Here is a 24,961-nt window from a genome sequence, read left to right as displayed (position 1 = left end):
TAGCAGAAAATGTGACATGACACCCAACACGTTGAGGGGTTTTTTTTGTTTTTATTTTAAGAGTTACCAAGAAATTTATTTTTGAAGCAAAGTATGACACTGAGCTTTGCAAACAGAGCTGTCCTGTAGTGTTGAGAAACAGGGTGCGTTTACCTGCAAGCACTGATGACCAAGAAAAACATTTACTTTCTTGTTGTGGTGGAATGACTCAGTGGGGTACTCCACGTCTGATAATAGGTGCTTGGATGACAGAGTCCTGAAATTGTGTATGAGACTGTAATTATGGGCAGTAGTAAAATCCAAACCATATGCGGTAATACACACCATACTTTATGCTCTAATGTCTCAGACTAAAGAAAAATGGAGTCCCACCCTGCAATTAGAAGGTCTTTGCTCCGAGTGTTTACTCATATCATGTAAAATGGACAAATTATTTTGTTTTGCTTGCACATCTTCCATACAGTAATTCTTTTTTTCCATTTAGTGATTATTTTTATTATGTGCTTAATACGCAGCTGACAAGAACAGCTCCAGCATGGCCACGAGACCTTCTCCTGGTAAAATGGAATGGATCATCCCGCTTATTGTGGTCTCAGCACTGACCTTCGTGTGCCTCATTCTTCTCATTGCTGTGCTTGTTTACTGGAGGTGAGCCTGTTTGCTGTAGATGGGGAACTGATCATGATTTAAAACACATCTGGGATTTTTTTTTTTAATATGATCCTGTATTTTTTATTTTATTTAATGTTATGGTGATAGATGCAGTAGATATCTCTCTGGAAGCTGGGACAGTGGTATTGGTTAACTGTTCAGCTGTCTCAGATACTGATTTTTGTGTCGTGAAAATAAGGTTAATAGTAGCACTGGTGGAGCCAGCTGTAATGCAGACAAATGTTTCCACAATTAGCCCTTTTTAAATAGCTGTAAAAATGTATCTTTTTCTTGACCTTCAGGAAGGGTGGTCATGGAAGAAAAGCCCAGTGAAATTGGACTTTGTTCCRTGTGTGACTTTGCCATAGCTCCCTGTGTCATCTTAACCGGTTCGTTTTCTTGCTTTGACTGTGCTTTTGTGGAGGGGGATAAGCTTGCCTCACGTTATATCGCAATACTCTAAACAGGAGTTCTTTAACATTGGTGAAGCGTTCAGTAGTACAACCTGCAATGGCATGAAAATTAAGATTGCCACTTCTGAAGAGACACCATCATTCATACCAAACCTGGTTTTGGTTCAGTGTGGAGCCTAGGGTTAACACCAACAAATCCATCTTTGATTTAGGGTAAATTAAAACCTGAAACACCTTCATATGCCATAACCAGAACCCAAAGCCACCTCATTTGTCTGACAGTGAAAATGTACCAAGGATGAGCCTCATAGAAGAGTGAGCATTTAGGAATTATTTCAAAATCTGATTAGACAGGACACAGAAAAGTAGCTCTGATTAGAAATAGCAGTCCATTGATCATCATCTTCATAGAAGCAATTAAAAACCTACCAATCTAATTTTAAAGACACCCTTTTTGCTGACAATTAGTTGGTCAAATTGTTGAGTCTGGGAACATTCAAAAGAATATTAATAAATAGGTGACAATACTTTTGTGAAAATCATTTCTATTAACATTTGCAAGTAATTAACATCATTATGGTAATACAATGAATAGAATTGTAGTGATACTTACATAAAAGATGAAATTAAAAAGATTCTGAAGATCCCATTGTAGTACCCTCTCCATCAATATACCTTTTTTCCAAAAGTTCTCTCATTTTTTCTTCATTTGAAGAACTAAACTTGTTCGCATTCATACCAGGCAAGCTGTTGAAGTATGTGGGATATCCTGAAGCAGTGTAACGCAGGGTTGGTAACATTTATCTTGCATTGATACAAAAGGCTCTTCTAAGGAGGAAGGGTTTTGAGATAAACAAAATGCTAATAGCAATTATCAAGAAGAATGTTGATACARCTCATTATTTGGAAAGCATTTACATTTCCTGCAATTTCACTAATGACTCAAGAAATAATTGCAAAACTGGTGTTTGATTCACTTGAGTAACAATACTGTGGTTAAAAGGAAAGGATGTTAAAAGTTGGAAAGTACTTGCTTAGTGATCAATACTTAGAGACTGTAATTGTTGGTAAATATTGATTTTTATTATAGATCATAATATTACCAGAGTATAAAATTAAGATTTGTTAATTAAAGATAAATACTTTTTATCTTTAAAATTCCTAAGTATCCACCTCATAAAACTTTTATTTGTTTAGTAATAACAAGTACATAAACGAAGGAGGATGCATGAACAAAGACCTTAATTGAAACCAAATTACTTTTCCAGTAATCTTTGGTATATGGCAAAAAGACAGCAGCTGCGTTTTATCTGCTCTCTATAATTTGCCTGAGTAGTTACCATTCCTCTATAGTTTTGGTAAAGTTATGAACACTGGCATTAATACCCATGACAGCAGTGGGTCAACTTTCTATGTACAATTGATACTAAAAAAATAGGGAGATTAAAAATGAGTGTAGACAAGCAAGTATGTCATGTAACAGTCAAAAGGTTTTTTGATAAATGCAAAGCAACAAATTATGGAACAACAAACCTGAGGGTACATGTGTACTGGCTTCGAAGTAATCTACCCTTTCTAGCTTCATAGTTCTGAGGATCTTTTGAACAGAAAGACTATAAGAAAAAAGTCAAACTATGTTTTAGGATAAATCAACAAGGAACTAGGATACAAATCATCCACAGTAACATTTCAAGTCATACAGACCATGTCACTGAAGTAATAACACAGTGTTTTGTGTGCCCTTTTCGGTTTGGTTACCTTTCCTTAGGAAAAATAAAATGTTTGCCTCTGTGAGTGTTTTAAAGAAAGGAAAAAAAAAGATCCTCAAACACCCCAGAGTCTAATTTACAAGTTTGAAAGGAACAGTGATCTGGATTTTCAGAAAGAAATACTTAGCTTAAAATGTAATGGGTAACATATGGAATAATTTGCTAAATAACACCATCAAAGTAAATAGCATAAAAACAAGTTTGAGACAGATTTTTCAGTGAGGGAAACATGGTATTGAAGTGCACAGCGGAGAAACACTTGTTATGAAAAGATAACCCCCAAGGGGACAGGCGTGCTGGACCAAGCAGTCTTTTCTTGCGCAGCAGTTCTTTGTTCTGGTGTGAGAAAAAGCATTAAAAAACATAACCCAGAGAACCAGGAAAAGCAGAGGAGACATGGGTTACCCTTTGGCAATACGTTTTGAGAGTAAAACAGATGATATGTTCACTTTTGTGTTTTTGAGCAGTTGCGGGATTAGATGATTTGAGAGCAGAGGTGACATAAATAGAACAATGAAGCAGAGCGAAGCCTTCTGCTTGTTTGCTTTGCATCGATGCCCTGCTACCCAGGGACCGCAGTCAGGAGCTGGCRGGGCTGCTAGCGCAGGTTTGGCAAAATGTTTGTCTCTGTTCTGATCCTCAGGGACTCTCGCTCTGTGTCATCATAATGAAATAAGTAAGTTCTGTGATGATGTCTTGTTGTAAGGAAGCTTCATGTTTAGTTGCTTTTATTTGAAAAAGAGAGTAATAGGAAGCAATGGCTGTTTAATGGAGCTTTTCCTGTCTTTAGCTGTTGAGCTTCCGTGCTGTGTTCCTTAGAGACTCCTTGAAGATACATGGGAATGGTTTGTCCCACATCTGAATGAGACTCCCTGATTTGCAGAGGTAATTTGCTGTTCTCAGTTCCTTTTCCATTTGGGTCCTGGACAAATGGCAAAGGAATATGACTGATCTTGAAGTGAAAGGGTCACTTCCTTCTTTTTGCTGCTGTGACCATCTCAGTAATGAAAAGGGATGGGAACTTGTAGGCAAGCAGCATCTCTGAATTACCTTCCTACTAAAGTTTCCTGAATTTGGTGTGTCTTTAATGACACTGCTGTGCAAAGAGGGCTAGGTGATTTTAATTTGGTAGAGTGGAGAATAAACTAGGTCAGCATAATGAGGCTACAAAAATTGCCCTGCCTGGTATGCCAGCATGCCGAGGAGAGAGCACCATCAAACACACGCAGGATGACCAGAAGCCGTGAAGTGCGCTAGTGCTGGTTATGAACACTGGCCCTCCAGCAGGAAGGACAGAGATGGCTGTAGTTTAACAGTCTGCTGCTGACTGTCTTTGATACCACTTGAGAAGAAACAGGCCTGGCTGGTCCTGGAGCGGTCGTGGGTGCGACGAAGGGGCTGGTGGTCCCAGGAGTCCCAGCACCTGGAACTGATTTCTCTTTTAGCGTTGAGTCCAAGCAGAGAATTTGAGCCCTAGCAGACAGAAAATGTGAGGAACTAGATTCTTATTGATTGTTCAACGTGTAGATCCACCGTGGATTTCTGCAGTGGCATAATGTTTTTTCTTTTTCTGCTTTCATTCCTTTCGTAGTAGTTACTGAAATTGTGTGGGTTTGGGGCAACCACAGAGTATTTCAGAGAACTGTTCACTGTGATGTTAGGATCCTTTTTTGGAGYACTATAGCTCATCTAAGAGTCCCTTAGAGCGTGTGTATTGTAAGCTGCAATTTCCCAAGCACATTATTTTTGCATTTCTAGGCATTTGTTTTGCATCTATGATTTTATCACCCAGACTCTCAGTATGATGAGATCCTTCTGCGGTTCTTCAAGGTCAGTTGAAGATTTGACTTGTATTGTCTGCAGACTTTGCCACTATTATGCTCACAGCCTTTTCTACGAGCTTTGAGGATTGCAGAATGTGTTTGATARTGACCCCCGAACTATTTAGGGATTGAGTGCGACTTCAGTTTTTTTGCAACAAGGCAAGTTCCTACAGCATGCTGTGCCATACTGTGGCTTGAAACATGTCTTCCCTAGCACTTTCACTGTGCTCTGCTGCAGATTAAACAAGTCCTGAGTATTGGGACTGTGAAGAAAAACCAGGGTCACCACCACTTTATTTTTCACAGAGGTACAGGAGGGTGAGTAGAGTTTAGAAATCAACTAAAATACTTTAGACACACCTTAAGTTCTGCCATTTTAGAAGAAAAACTATTTTAAGAGTGACTGGTGACCTTCCACTCTGTTTCCATTCTAGTTTTTAATCTAAACAGTACAATGCTATAGACTGTGGTTTCGAAGGGGAAAATAAGCAGAGAATATTAAGAAGCAATTAAGATTTTAAAGTTTAGCCAACAGCAACTTTTAAATGGGAACTAAATTATAGCCATTTCTCATTTTCAGCTAAGAGGAAGAAATTAATTCACAACTATAGCTGGAGAGTTTTCTCTTTCTTTCTTTTCAGCAGATACCATAATTCACCTCTGAAATATTGCCGCCATCAACATTGTGATCCCAAAGACAAAGCAGGAATATTGTATTGCATTTCTTATTAAATCAAGCTGTTTATACAGTGCTAATATGTTTACATTCAGGAGGGATTTTTGGAACAACACAGCTGCTGCCTTTCAAAGAGCAAGCAAGCTTGTACTGCTTGTTTATAGTCATGTGTGTATTTGAGACAGCTTGGGGAAAAGACGCCTTTAAACTTCCTTAGGCAAAGCCTAAATTTAATAGAGGATAAGAGTTTTCTTAGGTTTTTGTCAAGCATCCTATTAAATTGAGCAGATTCCTTGGGACGAGTCCTGTGACAGAGCCTTGTACTTCTCAGGCAGTGCCTTTCTGTGCAAAAGAAATGACACTGAGTACCAGGAAATGCAGGGTGTTTTTCAGACTCGGTCATTGATTTTCTGCGTGACCCTGGGCCAAGTCATTTGCGGTTCGCCGGTGTTGTTGTTGAACTCGCTGGTGGGGACCTCATCGGCACCAAGCTCAGGTGCTCAATATTTCAGCATCTGCGTTCAGTCACTGGTAAAATAGCACTGAACAAGGCAGGTCAACCATATTTTTAAATCAGTTTGTAATTTAGAAATGAAAGCTGCGACGTAAGACCAAGGACTATTGTAGTTATCATTTCGAATAACCATGCCATGGAAAACTGCCATTTGGTGTTAAACTCTATTGAACTTTCACTGCTCCATAGCTAAGACAGTGTTAAAACTTCACTGGAAAAAAAAAAAAAAAGAACTTCTGCCTGTAGCAGGTTGTAAAAAGCTCCAGAATTGTTATTTGAACCTATCTCTAGGCTTTATTTTACGAGTATACAATGTGTTGTTCATCTACTGTATTGATTGAAAAAGGAACATTGCTAATTTACGGACCACTGTAAAATTGGCTGCTTACAATGATAAAAGCTGCTTTCAGCTTATTCTAAAGTATTTGTGATTCTGTTCGTTTCCTCACCCTGGAGGATGCTAGGTCACACTTTCTGAGAGCCTGTGTGTCCGTGTTGAGAAGGCCTTGGGTACAGTTGCATGAGTATTTCTTGCAGCAGCAGTGGCAGCCCTCATTCCTGCCCTTGTGCTGCCCTCTGTGATACCAACACAAAAGTTGTACAGCCGTGTGATGAACCGGATTGGGAAATAATCCATGTTAAAAAAAAAGGGGGGGGGCCTGATTTAAACAGGATTAGCAATGCCGCAGGCAAGCGAGGGGAAACGTGGAGGGGACGGTGTGCCGGAAAACCCCTTCCAGCTCCTTCCTGAGGTTTCAGCAACCAGATCTGGCTGTGCAGAACGGGGCATGCCTTCGTTTTCCCCCCGGAGCAGCCACCTCCGGCTGCATAGCATGAGAAGCGGCCTCGGAGGGACGGTGCTGGGGCTGGTTGCTGCCGACGAGTGGGGCCAGCCCTGGCGCGGGGCTGCCTGGTCTGATCTCCCTGCCTCCACCTAGGCAGTGCAGGAAGAGCACTTCAGCGTTTACTGCAAAAGACGCAGGTTGTATTTGATTTTGCCGGGGCCGGAGGTAAAGGTCCGGGCCCTTTTGTGCGCCGTCTCTCCCCGCGCTGCTCGCGTGTCATTAAAGGGGAGCAGGCCTGCAATCGATCCCCTCTCACCCCGCGCGGAGGCTCGAGCTCAGCCGTTGCGCGGATGGACGGCAGCTCGCTCTCACGCCTCGAGCGCGGGGCGGCTGTCGGCTGCTTGCTCGCGCTGCTTCGCTCTGCCGTTACGGCGCAAATCGATATAAAACCTTCTCTGACCGYATCTCTGCTTTCTCCTCCGGCGACGCGCAGAGCGGCAGAGAGCCCCCGAGGAGATGCGGCAGCACAGTGCGCCCCAGCTATTCCTCCCGCCGGTGCTCTGCGGTGTTTTATGCCCTCGTCCTGGGGGGGAGGACGGGATGGGAAAGGATCCGTCCCGGCAGCCCAGCTGTTCGGCGGCGCGCTGGGTTTGTTCGCCGGGCGTGAATGGCCGCGGGCGAGCGCAGCTGTGCGCCGGGGAGGCCGGGACCCCGCACCTCGTGCAGCCATTCCTTTGCAACTTCGTGCTCAATAACCGTTTCCCCGCTGGCTACTTGAAGGGCCTTTCAGAAATCGCAGGAGTTGTCAGTTGTTATAGTAACGGGCCCCCTGCTGCTGAATTGGCCCTGAGATGCCCATTTGGGCTTTTGAACAGACTAACTCATGCTCATTAGACAAAAAAGAGAGAGAGACAGATTTGCAGATGGAAAGTTGCTTTTTAAGCACGCTGGCTGATCTGTTCAGAGCTGGATTGTGGAGGGGGGCATGTTCTCTCATTATATGCCTGTTACTTTTACTTTTCTTTAATTAACACTCGTTTTACTTTTCCTTACAAATCAGAACTCTGTGAGATTTCAGTTCCCTCTTTGGTGAGGCTGGTAGTGAGCTGCTGCTTTAAAAGCAAACAAATTTCGTCATAAGCAAGAAGGGAAAGAAGTAGGAGAGGGTTTTGCAAAGCTTAAATCCAAATCAGTGGTAATTTCCAAAGCTAGCAGGAAATCTACAAAACTCAGCAAATTTTAGTCCTAATTATACAGCATCAGGAGCAAGATCAAAACTCAGTAAGCACCTTTTGACCCAGGAATGCCCCATTCCAAGGGCACAGCACAGGTTGCATTTTGCTTCAGGTTTAAATCTGAGCAGTCCCATTGATGTTAATAGCGTGATCCTGAATAACTGGTATCAGTTTAATCAGACCTTCGCCTTTTAAATTTGAGTCCACGTGGCTGAAGAACCTGTATCATCTCAAGTGGTTTTTCAAGAGTGTGCAGTTGCACTAACAAGTTTCTTTTTGATGGGTACTCAAAGCCAGTTTCTTATGTCCATACATGTCCAGTCTCTATCTGAATTTCATGAAGCATGTTCCCCTCTGATCTGTCCTTCTGTGAATGAAAAGCGAATACAGATTTATAGCAGGCTGATGTCTCTCCAGGTGAAACTAAGACAGGACTATGGTGGTTCTTGTGCGATACACCTTTTCTGTGAGGAAGGTGGGCAGACCGGGTGGGCAGACAGGGTTGTTAGCTGAGATGAGAAGCAAATGCTCTAATACGTGAAAGGGATCTGCAAGGAATAACTGATTTTCCGCATCCACCGTGATTAGGATGAGGAGTCTTGGGCTTAAATGGCAGCAAGAGAGATTTAGGTTTGACATTAGAAAAAGCTTTGTGGTAGGAAGGAAAATAAAATAGCGGACTACAGAATTTCCACCATTTCTAGGCTCTAAAAGCAGGTTAACTGGCCCTTTGTCGGCAACGCTGTCGAGGTCACTGATCCCGTATGGGAGCAGGGAGGACTCCTCTCCACAATGCTGCCGTGCATGCTTTAAAGCACACATGCAAGTGTGAGAAAAGAGGAGGAACGGAGTAGTGTGATAAATTGTCCTGTGAATCACAAATTAGAAGGCCAGAAAAGACACAATTAAAGTGCATCACATTTAACGTAAGTAACATGCAGCCGATAAAAGAACACATCTAAGAAGCGGGGGGGGAGAGAGGGAGGGCTCTAGCATTGCAGAGAGAGTGAAAAGGAAGATACAAATGGGCAAGAAAGAAAACTGCAAAGGCGGCTTACAGAGGACAGCTGTGCCGGGAGACCCACAGGCTCATGGAAAAAAGTCTGTGGAGTTTCGTTCCATCTGTTCTTCTGCAGCAGGGAGCCTGAAAGCAGGGAAGAGTCAAGAGTATGACAAGGTTTTGAAGTTTAAAAGGGAAAAAAAAAAAAAGAGCAGGGGTTGATGCAGTTGCTGTTTTTAACCCCCACTGGGTGTTATCTAAGGCACCATCAGTATTGCCCATGTCAATACTACCATCATCTGCAGTGAGTGCCAGCCCAAGGACAGCTCTGGTGACAAGGGGAAGGACCCTGTGTGCAAGAACCTGGGATGACAACATCTAGCAATCCCTGGAGATGCTGTTATGTGAAACTGTTTTCTTGCAAAGGAGATGAGGAATGGTGAGTGCTGGAGGAACTCTCATCTGGGAAGACTTGAACAAAGCACCCATCACAGCGAAGGCAATCCTACTGCCTGCTGGATTGTGTTTATTTTTAACAGTACCTTTAAACAAGAAATCTTACTCCAAAACTACACTTCATCCTCAGCTGCTGGGATGTTTGCACCATGTGCATCATTTGTGCAAACATCTTTTCTGCAGGCACTTTTATGGACATGGCCATTGAACTCAGTGGGAGCCTAGATCTGCATCACCTTTTTTAAAAAGATGTCAAGCATGTAATCATATGTCGCATAGCAGGAGAATACATGCTTTGGTTGTAGAGCACTAAAATTCCTCATAACATGTAGGTGTCCTTAAAGACTCTAGTAAAAGAAAGGGTGTTTTTTTTTTATTTTAATTTGTTTTAAAATGTGTCCCATAACAGCTGAGACATTTAGGGTATACTTTGCCTACAGGCCCACGCAGGCCATCCCATTCATTAAAGGGGATCAAGTTTAGGTGAAATTCTTGGAAGCAAGTTGGAAAATACTGTTGTTATACTCCTTGTGTTTAAGTGGTGTGTAACAACGTTTCCCCAAGATTTCCAGAAATACCTTCTTTTGGGGAGACAGCAGAGAAGGGCAGAAGGTGGGGACGATTCAGGACTGGCAAGGAGGTGTCCATGGCACACTGAAATTTCTGTTTGATTTCTGTTTAACTAACTAAATGGATTCATTCCAGGTGCTTATTCTGGAAGTGCTTTCCCCAGTGCTGCTGTAATGGTGAGGTCTTGAAAAAAAGAGCCAGGTTTTATCTGGGCAATAACTGAATTAAAGGCAGTATTTTACAAGGTATTATTCTGAACCAGTATTTTAAAAATATTCACATGCTATAGTTAGGCTCCATTAAGAACCTGTTTGTAAGTGTTTAGGAACAGTATGCCGTGAGGAGTACGTGTTTCTGATCCGCACACCAGTAGAGGATGCTACCATTGGCTTCTCCTAGTCATCTGTTAGTTGTTTTATAAGATATCTTAAACGAAACTTTTTTTACAACTTTAGAGCTTTTAATTGTGGCTTTTAAAACTATGATGGGCTATTTAAAAAGAGAAAAAAACCTTAATAATCATGCTTTTTGTGGAATTAAATGAACTTGAAAAAAAAATCAAGAGTAAGAATATTAAAAAAAAAAAAAGGGATGCATTCTTTTTCTGTTCCCCTTCTTTAGCTCCAAGAAAGAATTAACCCATTGTTGTTTGATCTATTGCTAGTTTATATGTTTTGTATTGATCTGTTAGTTTATATGTTCTATATAATATTCTTAGTGTATAAGAGTATATGTTAGAGTGTGCACAGGTATCTCTATAGTAAACTGTGCCTTGTAAATTGTTAGGTTTCAGAGCTAGAAGAATCTCTTGGATGAACTGTGAATGAAATATCCTATAATACAAGTAGCTGTACCCTGAGGGAACAGTATACCTCTACTGTGAAACTATGAATTAACCACAGCAACCAGATAAATTATGTTTTTTCTCTCTTCTTGTAACCATAAAATACAGCTATTGAAGGGCCCTGCACTGTTCTCAGTCCCACAGCAGCATTTGGGCTAACATTAGCACTAGCTATTTCACAGCAGGATGTGGTCTGAGTGTAAAATTATAGGGTAAAAATATTAAATCAATTCAGCAATCTTAACTGGTTGGATAAATAGTAGGAATCAGCAGCCTAGTAAAACAAGAACAAGCAAGGGTGGACTTAATTTTTCTTTTCTTAAAATAAAGTACCAATCTATGAGACTCAAAAAAACAATGCCTTGGAATGCACTGCGCATGTGATTTTATTGGAGATACTATAAATCTGTGTATTCATTCAGTTTGTTGCAGAACACTAAATTATATACTTTGTTTGATAAAAAAGAGAACATTTCTTATATAACTGCAAAGGGTTTGTATTTCATTCCACCAACTTACAGATTAACATCCATTTGAGTTCTAACTTTTAAGCCAAAGCAGGAGCAGGTAGCATGCCTGGTTCCCATTTCATGGGTTGTTTCTTGGTTTGGAAATATTGTCCTTTCCAAAATGGAACAAAAACATGTTGAAATATCCTACACAGTGACATTAGGAAAACAATAGAAATAAATCTAATTTTGGGTTGTTTGAAAAATTTTACTCCAATTTTGAATTTTAAAAGTATTTGTAATGGAAAAAAAAAAATCCGAACACTCAGTCCTCAGTAATGACAGATGCTCTGTTCCCTGAAGGCTCAAACTTGTTTTTAATTTTCCTTCTAATCAAATTAACAGTAAAGTGGATATATTTCAGCACGATGGGGAGCCAGAGCCAGGGAGAGCCTCTTCTCTTATGGTGCCATCGGTGCTCCCGAGGCAGCCATGCTACAGACGCATATCGTTGCAGATGAGCGGTGCCAAGCACGAGGAAGACTTCCCACCACATCATAACTCAAAGTGGTGATGATTTAGTCTTCAGAGTCTTCTACGATTCCTAAATTCCAGTGTTCACTGGTAACAGGGTATTACAGACATGAAGTGAAAGCTCTGGAGACACAGTCCTCAAACCTGCCATTTTTTGGATTTTGGTAGTTCTGTGGGAGTTCTGGTTAAAAGCCTGGGACATAAATCTACCAGAATGGTTTGTCTCTTCCTGTTCATACAGCTCCTTACTCTTGAAGCGTTCAGGGTGCTTGTTTCAATCAGAGGGTGAATGGGTGCCCCAGCAGTTTGCTTTCCAGAGCCTGCAGAAGTTGGTTGTGTAGGTTAAGGCTGAAGCTAGGCTTCTTTATCCATGTGACCAACATTTACACAACAGCAGAAAAAGGTTCTCCTCACCCTGACCTCATTACAGATTTCATCTTCATTTTGATGAGTTATTTTTTACCACTTTCTTCACTGTTGTAGGTACAAACAAGCCTTTCAGCCCAGAAGGGCTTTTCCTGCAGTTTGTTTGTTCTTCAGCAGGCTTTTCTGTAGACTTCGCATGATAAAAGTGATAGTCATGTTTTCTGCTAATGTCTAATCTCCCTATAACTATTCACTTGCCTTGTACCCTTGTACTGCCTTTTTGGGGAGGGGGCACAGGGTGGAAGATTAATGGCCTTTCAGGCATCAAGGACATTTGTTTTACATCTGTCAGAGTTACTTTGAACATGCTTTGTGATATTGAGGGGGCCACATATACCTTAAATTTATTAACAGCAATTCCTTTTTCAGAACAACTCAATTAATTAATTATTAAGTAATTTATTTGCATGCACAAATCACCATAGTTTGCCTTTGGTGATATTTAATACTGAATGTGTCTAGGAAAAGCAATCACATCTCTTTTGAGATCAGTCCTGAAGAATAAAAACGTTTAAAAGATTTTTAAAATAATGTCAACAAAGAAATTATTCTTTTTCTGAGACCGTGAAAATAAAGTTTCTGCTTTCCAAAGAAAATACAGTAATTAGAAAATTTGCAAATGGAAATTAGCCTGTGTTGGTCTTCCTCTTTATTTATGTCATTAAATGGAGTACTTTATTAGCATATATATTATTCAAGTTTCAATATAATCCTTTTTGTAAGTCTAAGTTCAAATATAAAAATCAAAATAGGCTTGATGCACCCTATTGTTCACATGCAAAGCAGCTAACATAGATGTGAAGCTATGAGGTGAATTGAAACATTCATATTTCATAAGGATGCAGGCTACATTTTCTGAAATTATGGGTTGAACTCTTATTTTTAACTTTTTCTAATTTGCATACATATTAGTCCCTGTTTAAGTGATGTGTTAATTCTATTCATTAGACTTCAGTGAATGCTTCTGACTCTCCTGATAATCAAGCACAGGTCTCTGGAAAGCAAATTATGGACTTTCATGTCGCAAAACCCATTGTAAACGTGACATTTATCATTGCTAAGCCAACGTATGTGTAGTACTTGGCTACAGTCAGTARGGCAGAACCCTCTCTCTCAGGCTTTGGGTAATGACTGTCATCTCTGAGTAGGGACCTGGCACCAGGTCCCTGAAGTCTCTTCAGAGATGATTGGGCACTTCACAACCACTCTGCCTTCTTGATGTTAGAAATGCCAGTTCAGCTCTTCGGGGAGAGAGAGTAGCTTGACTCAGATCCTCACACAGATGGCTTCAAGAAAATGGAAGATGAAGGATTTTCTRTTCCACATAATTTGATGACAGAGATGAGAATTTGGGGGCCGACAAGGATCCGTTTGGCCAGTCTGCAGCTCCCTCGAGCATATTTGGCTGCCAGTGCAGGATCCTGCAGGGGAGTACCTGCTTCGTGGCAGTGCTTCGAAAATCTGCAAATTCAGGTAGCCCTCAAAGCAAAAGCATGAAGGTGACAGCAATGCAATAGGAGTCCTTTCTCTAGGTGTCTGAGCCAGATCTTGTAGTGAATGTGGCAGCAATCTGTTTATAACAATCTGGGAAGGAAAGGGACAACAAAATGGTATTGGATTTACACGTCTGCAATTGCATATCGATTCGCCAAGCAGTGACAATTCATCTTTTTAATTCTAGGTATAAAAGCATTGTTATCCCAGTGGTAGACCTGAGGTGGTAATTTCCCAAGGTTTTATGTTGATGGGGGAGCCCCGAGTGGTGCCACACAGGGAGTTGCCATGTGTGCTCTGATTAATAAAAAAATTGATGGGAAGCAGAAAGATTCTTATACCATCACTGTGAGGAAATGCTTGACATCTTTAAAGGCCTGTAAGTTTAGTTTCCATCTGTTTTTTGCAGAGTTTGGACCTTTTCAAAAAACAATGCTGTGCGGTTGGGAATTAATTTGGCTCTTTCTGGTAGCAGAAGGTTAGAGTTCAACATCACTGTTTTTGTTATCCACAAAAGCTACATGGAACAAGTTCCCCCTGGTATAGTTTAAAGGAATAGGTGCGACAACTAGAAAGAGGCCTGTTCTCCCTGCAGCATAGTTTTATATGAGATGCACAGAATATGCTAACAGAAGACAAGCAATCACGGCGTTTGATATACGTTCTCGGCAGCTGCTTTGTCTCGCTGTGTCTGAACGTGTAACCTCATTCGCAGCGGCGTTCTGCGTGAGGTGCAGCTGGGCGCTTCTGAACCTAGAAGAAATGCTCCCATTTCACCAGCGTTTGTAGTGCAAGCCACAGTTAGGCCTACTGGGAAATGAAAAGCCCACGTTTTATTGGGACCGTGAGTTTTCCATGGCTTTCAGTGTTGTCTGCAAGATTTGAGCTTTTGCTTGGGTGTCCTCTCTTTCCCCTCACAACGCTGCCTTGCACTGAAGGAACTCAAGAGAAGCTCTGAGCTTTATACCAGCTTTTTTAAACACATAAACCAGCTGTGGCCCTCTCCTCCTCCACCCCATGGATGGTGTTTGCTGGTTCCTGTTGACCTCCACGCTTGTGAGCCAGAACCGGGTGTCCCAATTCCCTGTGTGCTGAGCATGAGAAAGGGTGCCAAGGGAAAAGGGCTTTAAACCATCTGCATGTTTCCTGTATTCTCCTAGCCCATGGTTTAATGTTAATGGCAGGTCTCCATCTTCGGAGCCCAGTAAATAGCCAGCACCGCTTGTGGGGAATAGCCAGGGCAGCGGATGAAGTGTTCTCCATCCCTGCCTCTTTCCGATGTCTTTTTTCCTTAGTGCTCCAGCCAGCAGGTACCGACTCCGGGCAGGGTTGTGCCCACAACCTCACTCATTTTTCCAGTGACTGAATTAACTTTAACGTTGTCATTGCTCTCTGCCAAACATATCGTATTTATTCTGCTGTCTGTGAAGAAGGAGTTAAATTCGTATGAGTTGGATATCTTCTGTTACAGCTCGTGTTCTGTATTGACCTTTTCAGCTTCACGTATTTTCCCCTTTTAAAGTTACTAGTTACATCTGAGATCTTAACATCAAGCCGGTTGCTTTGTGAAAATAAATATTAATGAGAAGGCTGCTGATAGCATCATATGGGTAGAAAAAAATGCTTTTATAATAAATGGAATTTAATATTAATTGAGTGGTTTGGAGTTAAAGCAGGATGTAAAGTGACAAGTTCCCGGCACGGCAAACTGCCCTCTGCAGAATCCAATTAGAAGTGTGAACAGCAAATCGTAAGCAAACTTGCTGTAATCACACGGGGGCAATACAGGAATGGAACATCATTTGGAGCCTGGGACCTGTCTCCTTGAATGTCTCACAATTTCCATGAATCAACATTTAGTTACTGTGTCAGGCCAAGTGTGCATTCTTCAGCTCTTTCCTGGAAATGCTGCATCCCATTGGTCTGGTCAAACCGGAGGGAGACAGTATGTTTTGAAATAAAAGGGCACATCGATTAAATGCACTGTATTCTGCTACACGCCTGTCTGGGAAAAGTGACTCATTTGTTAGCTGGCTGAAATTGCTTTGCATTGAACATCTTGAGCTGATGTTACAGGGTTTGCCCGATCACTGGAAGCTGTTACATTTGCCGCTTCCTCAGTGAGAATGATCAGGAATTGTTTGCTTTCCAAATTGCAGTGTTTATTCATGATTTAGAAAAATAGATGATTCGCTGAGCTGTGTTGTAGATAAATAGTTAAATGCTGCCTGGAGTAACCAAGTGCAATTGTCATAGATATATCTGAGCATCCATGCCAGATATGAGCATCCATGCCAGACCTCTCCAGCGTCCTAAAGAGTGATGTAAATTGTTCATTGGATATAAATTATTCAAAAAGAGTTTTTCTAAATAGGCAGTATATATCATTCCTGTCTGGCTGACAGAGGCTGCTAAGGCTGCTATAGTGAGAGTTTGTTGSTGGCATTTCAGACATCCTGGGTATTATGTGAAAGTGGCTTAGCAAATCTGCAAAATGAGGGTGCAGGATCCAAAGTGAGGGTGCAGGAATGGTAAAGACCTGAGCACAGCATCTGGGAAGCTGGAGTGGTGCTTTGAGACTGGGGGAGAAGCGTGTAAAAACACTGACCCAGAGCAAGTCAATTTATATATTCTGTCAAAATGGTTATGATCAGCCAGGAGGTAAATAAATAAAGGGATCAACAAATGCTTCACACTTGTGTGTTCTCAACAGGAAACCGCAGATCTGAAACCAACTGTCTGGGACAAAACTACCAGAAAAAGCAGCAAAATATTCTGCTCTTTAGTCTGCATTTTAAACCTTTTTAGGCTTACAAAACTCCTTGAATTGAAATACTTTAATAAAACAGGAAGAATTGTTACTACATGTCCCAGTTACTCTCAAAACTGGAAAGCGGTGGAGTGGGTCTGGCAGTGGGACCCCGGCTGGGCAGCTGGCGCTGCCTTTGCCTGCGTAGCCGAACGTGTCCTGCTGGCCATGGGGATTGCTTCTGCCTTTCCCACTCCCGAGCCTATGTCTACTCGCTGCAGTAATGGTAGCAAAATCCCCGCCAAAGATCACGTAAGAGCACTGAAATGAAATGCATAAATAGAGTAGGAGGGAAACAAATCTGACTTGTTAGAGATGTCAGCATCGTGCTGTTTACCTGGCAGCAGACATCTCCTGAATTCCTTGACAGTCATTTGCCTTTGGAGCCGTGTCACTTGATGTGCTGTAAAAGGAAAGAAAATATGAAGCTAAGAACTTGCATTTAATTTGCATGCCTAGTTTTGAGCAAGTGCCTAACAGATCAAGGGACATTTGTTAGAAGATCACGAACCATTCATATGTTGTTCGCTGAAGTGCAAACTCCAGTTCTTGTGGGGGTTTTTTCTCCTTTTCCCCAGTCCCACACTGAAAGGTTAAAGGGCTTAATGAAAGGTAGATTAAGGCTTTGGAGATGGTGCAAATAAAGGGAACAGTCTATAAATAGAAAATGCATTAAACAATATCTGCTCTAAAGGGATCTAATAATTAACATAGGTTGACTGAATTTCTTCTGCTTTGCTTATCTGCAGTGAATTTTTATCTTGAATCAAAATGTTCTTTTCACTGTGGTTAGTTTTGTTATTAGATGTTTCTACACACTGATTAAGACAACTGAAAAGCAATAGTTTATTTGCCCAAGTGTTTACCTCTTGGAAAAGTTTGTGCTGGGGATGAAAGTGGTTTCTAATTTTTGGAGTAATTTTGACTGGTTTCTTAAAGGCAAAGTCTCTTCTACTGCTGTTACCTTATGATTTTGCAATTCTTGACTCTTCAATATAATTGTGGACCTATTAATATACTTCATGATAACTTTTCTGGTACGCCTCCATCTTTGAGTCCTTTTGTGGAATATATATTTCCTTGACACTAAAGTTCAAGGCACTTTGAATGAGGAATAGGCTTGAATAATTTAAAGTGTCTTTTTTCTTAGTAAATATTTTGAAAAGGGAATTCTTTCTTACCTTCATTTCAAGCATTTTCAAGATCATCCTCATAGTCCCCTCTGCTTCATGATGTAGTGTATTCCACCTCCATTACATGCTGATAACATTTCTAGATTTTTTTTAAGACCAAGTCATCACTTATTTGGTCTGTGGAGATGGTAGTTTGAAATACACGTTGTTTTTATTTTTATGTGCTACTTTATTATGCCTAAGTATACTTACTGCTGTTTACTACTTTTCTGGTATTAATTAGATCTTTCTAGGAGTATTTAAATATCYTGGGATTTGTTTTTTATTATTGCTATTGGGTTTTTTAGAAAAGTTATTGCAGGCAGTATTGCACTATTTATTGCAAACGCTACTGGACAGATCTTACTAATGCAAGGACTTTTTATGTTGATGTATTWTTTGATGTAGGTCTGTTATTTTTAGTGAAGAGAGCCCAGTGGATATATTTACACCACACTGATCGTTTGATTTAACCAAAACTGCACTTGAAGCTTATCCAACTTGCTTCTCTTCAGTATAGCTCCATTCCTGAGCCCAACGGATAAGGTATATTGGAGCAGGCAGAGCTCACGTGAGCATGCCTGSGTCTCTTCTGGTATCTGAGATAGGTCACTGGGGCCTGACTTGGGTGTTTTTACATAGCTTGTTAGAGATATACTCAGTATACTACAACGGAAGACGCAGCACAGGATTTCTTTGTGGTTTGGTTTGCTGGATGAYAGCTTACTGTCTTTGATATTTGTTTCCTTGTCACATGTGTTAACCTTTGAATACAAAAGACTCATTAAAGCAGTTCTTCAGACGTGCATATTCCAGGCTTCCCCAGAGCTCTCAAGAGTCACTAATGCATTAGTACCGATGACAGTAAGAAGCAAATCTCCAGATGKGTTGATTGATAGGAAGATTAATGATTCTCAAGACTTCTGTCCAGGTTTGTTATTTGGTGGCTTACAAATCTTTGCTCTCAGGGAGATGGGTGGGGAAGGAGGACCAGCTGGCTGCCATCCGTTCTGCCTGTGTTAGTGTGATGAGGGGATGTAAGTAGTGGCATTAAGTAATATATTTGCAGGGTTCTCATTAACATTATCTTCCAGGTACTAAGTAATTTGCTCCTCCGCTTTTGGTACCAGCTGCTCTTTTCTTTTCCTTTGTGTTACGCTTCAAAGATATCTTTTTGTTCCATTTGTAATTATGTTCTAAATGGAGTTAATAGAGAGACCATAAACATTTTTGAGTACCTATTTCTATTTAAAATGGCCATCAAAAAAGGCTCACTTTCCAAGTATGCAGTGCTGAAAAGAGAAAGGAAATAAACACACATTTAAAACTTTGCACTGGGCCCAAGTAATCTGAACCCAAAACATGTCCAACAATGTTGGGAGATCTTCCCACTTCTCCTGTCCAGTTGTAGTCCAACTGCAAATGCACGTGTCTGATGAGAAATTGAGCATTTCATTTTATTTAAGAAACTGCTGGCATTTCTACCTGAAGATGGGCAGAGCCTTCAAAATGGAGAAAAACTCTGCCTAAATTTTTAGTACATATTTGTGTTATGTTTGGATCCCAGTCCATGGCTTGGGATACCTAAAATACATGTCAAGTGACTGTCCTGATGCCTCATTTGGAGGAAGAAAAGAATATTTCTGCAGAGGAAAGAGCAGGGCTCTTTCATTTTGAAGGTAATTAGGTGGGAGTAATTAGGGAGATTTAGGTGGCTGTTCCAAACAGAAAGCCAGTCTCTGCTGTCCTCTCTTAGGTGGGATCATTTCTGTATTTCTCTTCTTGCAACATAATTTTGATCCAGATGAATTACAGTTGGTGTTTAAAAGTACCCCCCAGTGTGCCACACCTCCCTCTTTATTCCTTCCTCTCCTGAGATTCATCCCGAAGGGGATTCATGCGCTGAAATGATAATATCAAGTAAACCAAATGGTGAGTTCTTCGAGGTGCTACTAAAAGCTTCTCTCCAGTAAGAGGCAATCTTCAGTGATTGCTGCTGTTCTTGTGATTACTGAACAACTCTTCACTCGGTTAAATTTAGCTTCCTTCTGTGAGAAACTTTTAGGCTCCTTTTTAATATTACATGGTGTTTAGGTTATTGGAACTACACATTTTATAGGAACTGCCTAAGGTATTATTTGATTGGAAAAGGCACGTCTGTTTTCCTCTGTGATTTTCTAGTCTTTGTGGTATGAATGTTGCATTAAATAAATTGTTGGCTCATGGAGAGGAARATGAATACATCAGGCTTCCCTTTGGTTTTTAAAACCATGTCTAATTTTTAAACCATTTTAAGATACCACCTATAGATTTCTGTACCCTGTTTTTGCCTGTAGACATTAAAAAATGTGAATGGTATTACATACACCAGGAAACTTGTTTTCTCACAGTAGAAAATACTGATGAGTAAACCCATTCAGTCATGTGGAAAATTGCTGAGTGTATCCAACACAGATGTTGTGAGTATTGATTAAAGCAGGAGGGGAAAGTCGGATGCTGCTGGCCCCRTCAGAGGTCACCAGGAGAGTAATTAGTTACCCAGTGTTACAGGGCCGAGTGTCATCAGAAATAAGGTTTCACGAACGCCTTTGCTGTTCTCCAGGGACATCAGGAAGATGGGACAAGGAAGCGTGGAAAGTGTTTATGCTGAGTTAAACTAAGATTTATCCACTTACAATTTGCCATTAAAGAGCTTTCTAAGTGCATTTCTACGCTGGCCACCTGGGCACTTTCTGGTCGCACAGCTGATGAAGGGGGGAGGGCTTTTAAAAGCAGGTCATCTTGGTGTATATTGTCATTTCTTTAATTGTTTAACCACTTAAATACCTTTCTAAAAATGATTATTTCTTGCATGAAGTCCGAGTCCAGTACTGTGCCTGACATAAATGGGTGTGCAGTCTGTGGTGCAGGAAGCCACCATCTAAATCTGTAATCTCAGAGAAGCAGGAGGAGAGGATTTTTAATTTCGTGGAGAGCTGTGTAGTCAGCTGGCAAATTTAGGCCATAAATATTAAATTAGCTGTCTTTCTGTGTCAAAACCCCCCTAGTCTTGTTTGCCGATTTGTTTTTCAGGTGGAGAATTTTAAGCGATGTGTTCTTCGTCACAGGCACTGCCTCAAAATTTTGCCCACCTTCTTTTTTTACATCTACCTTTTCCCTGTCTTTTTTATTTAGCAGTATTTGCAGTTTTAAAAATGTGGGGCTGGACTAGTGATCAATACTGGGGTCCTTTTAGCTTCTGTGGAACTGTGTGGATGCACAAGAGCTCACTGCCGTGGAAAGACATTTCTCCTTGCCCAGAGGAAGTCCCCTGAAAGGGACAGTTTACTTTTCACCATCCTGTCTAGGAAAGGACGCCAAGGGCTTGGCACGCTGTGGACTTCTGCAACCTATCCGTGTACTGTCTAGACTCCTCCAGTAATCATATCTGCACGAGGCTTAACACTGCTCGAGAAGAGAACAGGCAGAAATTGCTTTGTGGGGAGAAGGAGAATCATCTGCAGGAGGAATATGCAGGAGAATCAGCCTTATTGTAGGGAAGTTTTCCTTCTTTTTTAGCTTTTCTTGACTTGTGTTTTTTATGCATTCCTGCTTTGTATATCCTGCTGTAGCTCAAGTTCGAGCAGGCTGCAGTGCATTACCGCTCCAGCATATTCTTTATACTCAGTCATTGCATTTTGATCATTAAGCATTAAGACCTGGGAAGGAAAATAAATGTAGAAAATTGGGGCAATATAAGCCTTTTTCTACCCCAAAAGAGAGAATCAATGCAGATGCTCTCTTCTACAATGGATGTAATATCACTGCTCCATGCTGGTCACTTATTCATATTCATAAGATCTGCTTTTTCTGTGTGGTTTTCTCTTCTCTTTTTCTTCTTAACGCTTGAGTCAGTTTTATTGCTCATAAAAATCAGTGACTGATGACCCCAGCTAGGACAGTGCAGACTGCAGACAGCTGTTGTCCAGGCTCCCATCCACTGCTCTGCTGGCGACATGGTCGTGATTTGCGGCACTTCTGTTGTTTCGTTGTCTGCGGCCCTTTGCTGAGGAGTCATTGCCAGTTCTGACAGTGACAAATGCTTGCTAAGGAGTAGTGAAGCTAGTTTAAAGTGCAGAGCCATGTGTTACAAGTACACTTGACTGCATGCACACTCTGGTTTTGGTGCCAGCAGAAAGCAGTCTTAATTGTGTCTCCTGGAAAACATGCAAAACAGTTCAGTGAGAATCTGAAGCATCTTTTCTTCTATTGAAAGTGAGAATGAATGCGCCAAGGTAGTGAAAGGGATAATTTCCTGTCTTCGTATCCCTACTGGGTAGTTATTTGCAGACACACACACCCCCCAGCCCGATCAAGGAGCATTGCGAATGTCTGTATCCACGTTGCGTTTGATAAGGAATAAGCCGTGTCAGAGTCAAACCTGCCACATCCTGTGCAGCCTGGTTTAGAGGTCCGTTACAGATCCTGGAGCGTAACTGGTCTGACTCCTTTACAGTCTCCTTGCCTGTTCTGCCTACCAGCTAAGCCTTAATATAGGTTGCTGCTCCTGCCAGAATGCTCTTCATCGCGGTGCGTGAAAGTAGGGTGGCTTCAGCGGCTGTTGGCCTCTTCATTAATCAATGTACGTTCCGCAGAGCTGCAGTGTGTGGGAGGCTATTTCTGGAGGAAGCGTACCCAGAGGACGAGGTTTGCCCTGTACTGCTTTAGTGAATAGGCCTCCAGGACCCTTTCAAGCCATCTGCCCCTGAATTGGTCATGCTTTAAGAGGTAATGACCCAAGAAGAGAGTAGTTGCAAAGAATCCAGGAGCCTAGAGCTCCTAGATACTATTACAGAGCAGAAATAAAGACGAAATATGAATCTGGCTAGCGTTGGAGGGGAATACACGCTGGCTCCCAATAACAGAAGCTGCTCTGGAAAGAAAGAGTAGGTCCCCAGCAAGCAATGAATGTGCCAGTCACTCCGGTGCGAGAGGCAGGACATGGCTCGTGGGTGTCCCCAGAAGGTGGAGCGTTCCCCACTGATTTTTCCCATGCTCAGCCGCTCCTCCGGCCATTTCAGCCAGCCACTGCGGAGGCAATCGATTGCCCCACCACGATAATCCCTGCTCCTCCTCTCCCTGCCCCCTGCCGCAGCCGGTCCGGAGCAATGCAGATCCCTCGCCTGTCAGCACGGATCAGGAGATGCTGCCTGCGCTAGATGCAGTGCGAAGGGGGAAAGGCCAAGCGCTGCCCTCCAARCTATTCCCCACACTCCCGGGGCTGCCGTGCGCGCTGTGTGTTTGTATTGGAGGCAGAATTAATGAAGCACCAAGGCTCTGCCTGCTACGAGAAAACTAAATGTGTCCCTGCTTTCGGGCCGTTACGGTGATCCAGTTCTCCCCTCATAGTTTTAGATGAGTATAAAGGAGAAGCTGCTTGAGGTTTATTAACTAATAACCAAGGAAACCTGTTTTGAGTGTCAAAATCTCGTGAGGCATCTCTTCTTTTACAGAAGCTAATCGGGTATTTTGCTTAGCAGAGATGGAACAAGCATGTAACGCAGCTAATCAGGACCATCTCGTGGCATATTTTTATGTTTGCGGTTTGGTAATAAGGTGCTGCTGCTCTGGACTTTGCTTTCTGTTAGTTTGCTTTAATAACCCGCTGCTAGTGTCCTTACAGAAAGACTCTGGGCGGGGGGATGCTTTCCCTAATGTGATCTTAGCATTCCCGACCCTGCCTCTGCTCCTTCTCTGGGGAGATGCTAATCTCGCARTGTTTTACTTTCTGCTTTTTTGTCCATATGTGGCAATTGTGTGTCTGATCACCACAGTCTCGCACAGTTATGGTACCCCAGGGAAAGGCAGCCAAAAAAACATATGGGGCTAGAGAAAAGGGTGTGCTTCACTGCACACAGGCATAATTCAGAGACAACAGACTCTTTGGTATTTTGCAGAAGAGATGTGCACTCTCTGAAATTTTCTGGAAGTGAAATCAAGGCTGTGATTTTCTTTTCCTTAACCAGTGCTGCAGCAATATGGAAATTATTCTAAAATTAGTGTTTCAGTCGGTAAGATCTTAATAATCAGTTATGCCATTGGCAAATCCAGATTGTTCATTCACTCTAAGGACTACTTCTATCTCTCAGAAAAAAAACTTTTACTTTTTTTCTGCTGCTGATGTTGGTTTCCTTAGCAAGTGTGCACACAGGCATATATACCTGCGCATATACACACACTGAGGTGACGAGTTACAGGCTGAAGTGCTCCTCCTGATCACACCTGGTCTAGACCTAGACCTCGATGTAGAAGCTCTGCATCCATTCCCACCTCTCTCCATGGGAGCTTCTCCAATGACTTGAACAAGCAATTTTCTGCTCTCATCCTTTTCCTTTATGCAGCCCTCCCCATATACACACACAGATTTACTCCAGCCTCTCGTAGCCTTAGCAACTGCTGCCACTTAAGTTTTAYGCTGAGAGAAAGGTAATGAGTAGGGGAATATGCCAGGGGATGAAAAGGAGTATCCAAAAGTGAGGGAGAAGGCAGATACTAAATTGTCTGAAATGGCTTTCAGCAGGCTCGATCCCAGCTAGCAGTATTTATTACTATAAAATAGACCAGAGTTTACAAAAGGCTTTTCTTGGGCCCAGGCTTTTCCCCACCCTCTCAATCACAGACTTAAAAAATGGGCATTATCCGGAAGGGGGGCCTGAAGCCACGACGCCCCGAGACGTATGCTACCTCCTGGAGCGACGCAGAGGAGAGGTACAAGAGTAAGAAACAGGCCCAGGAACCAAAACTTCATGGAAAGTTCATGCAGTGAGTTTGTAAAACCCATCGTAAAAGGTCTGTTAAAGGTTCAGTCCGCTTTATCCTGCTCTCAGGTCGGAGCCTGCACAGTCCCGTCAGTTCTGACTTAGGCTGTCACCGGAGCCACCGGGACGTGGACGCGGAGAGCTCAGCTGTGCCTGGGACTAGATTTGGAAAACTTAACGCTCAAAAGCAGTTTAGGCAATTATGAGCAGGTAAAAAAAATGAGTTTGAGAGGTATGCCTTCACTGAACTTGCCAGTAGCTAACATTATAAAGTAATGAACATGCTGTATTGTGTATGTGTATACATAAGGCGAGGGTGTATTTTCGTGTGATGTTTGTGACTGGGAAAACGTGTAGTCAAGTTGTGTGGTGATTGCCTTTTCAAAAACAGCTACAGCAAGTCTTCCAGGAAAAAAATACAGAATGGTTAATGACATTAATGGCTGCAGCAAACTTTACTATGTGAAATATTCATTTAATATGTTGTTATTCCAACACTGTGCTCAGCGGAGAGATGCTGCGCTGTGTGTTCTGCTATCACCGT

At 41.9% G+C, this 24,961-nt stretch overlaps 1 protein-coding gene and 1 long non-coding RNA gene across 2 annotated transcripts in view; one reads left to right on the top strand and one right to left on the bottom strand.

The window, feature by feature from the left end:
• Window positions 1-24,961, top strand: part of LOC112970527 (receptor-type tyrosine-protein phosphatase gamma) — a 149,355-nt gene that overhangs the window by 76,384 nt on the left and 48,010 nt on the right. The window contains exon 10 of the mRNA XM_026075013.1: window positions 516-648. Within this exon, the coding sequence (XP_025930798.1) occupies window positions 516-648 (133 nt within the window). The remainder of the gene's footprint in view (window positions 1-515; window positions 649-24,961) is intronic.
• Window positions 11,535-18,027, bottom strand: LOC112970445. Its single transcript, XR_003255009.1, has 3 exons — window positions 17,630-18,027; window positions 16,786-16,851; window positions 11,535-13,729 (listed from the first exon to the last, which is right to left on the bottom strand). It is a non-coding gene; the product is annotated as an uncharacterized LOC112970445 (long non-coding RNA).

Source organism: Apteryx rowi, unplaced genomic scaffold, assembly GCF_003343035.1.
Source record: "Apteryx rowi isolate R43461 unplaced genomic scaffold, aptRow1 scaffold_4, whole genome shotgun sequence".
Taxonomy (NCBI): Eukaryota; Metazoa; Chordata; class Aves; order Apterygiformes; family Apterygidae; genus Apteryx; species Apteryx rowi.
This window is presented reverse-complemented; position numbering and strand designations above follow the sequence as displayed.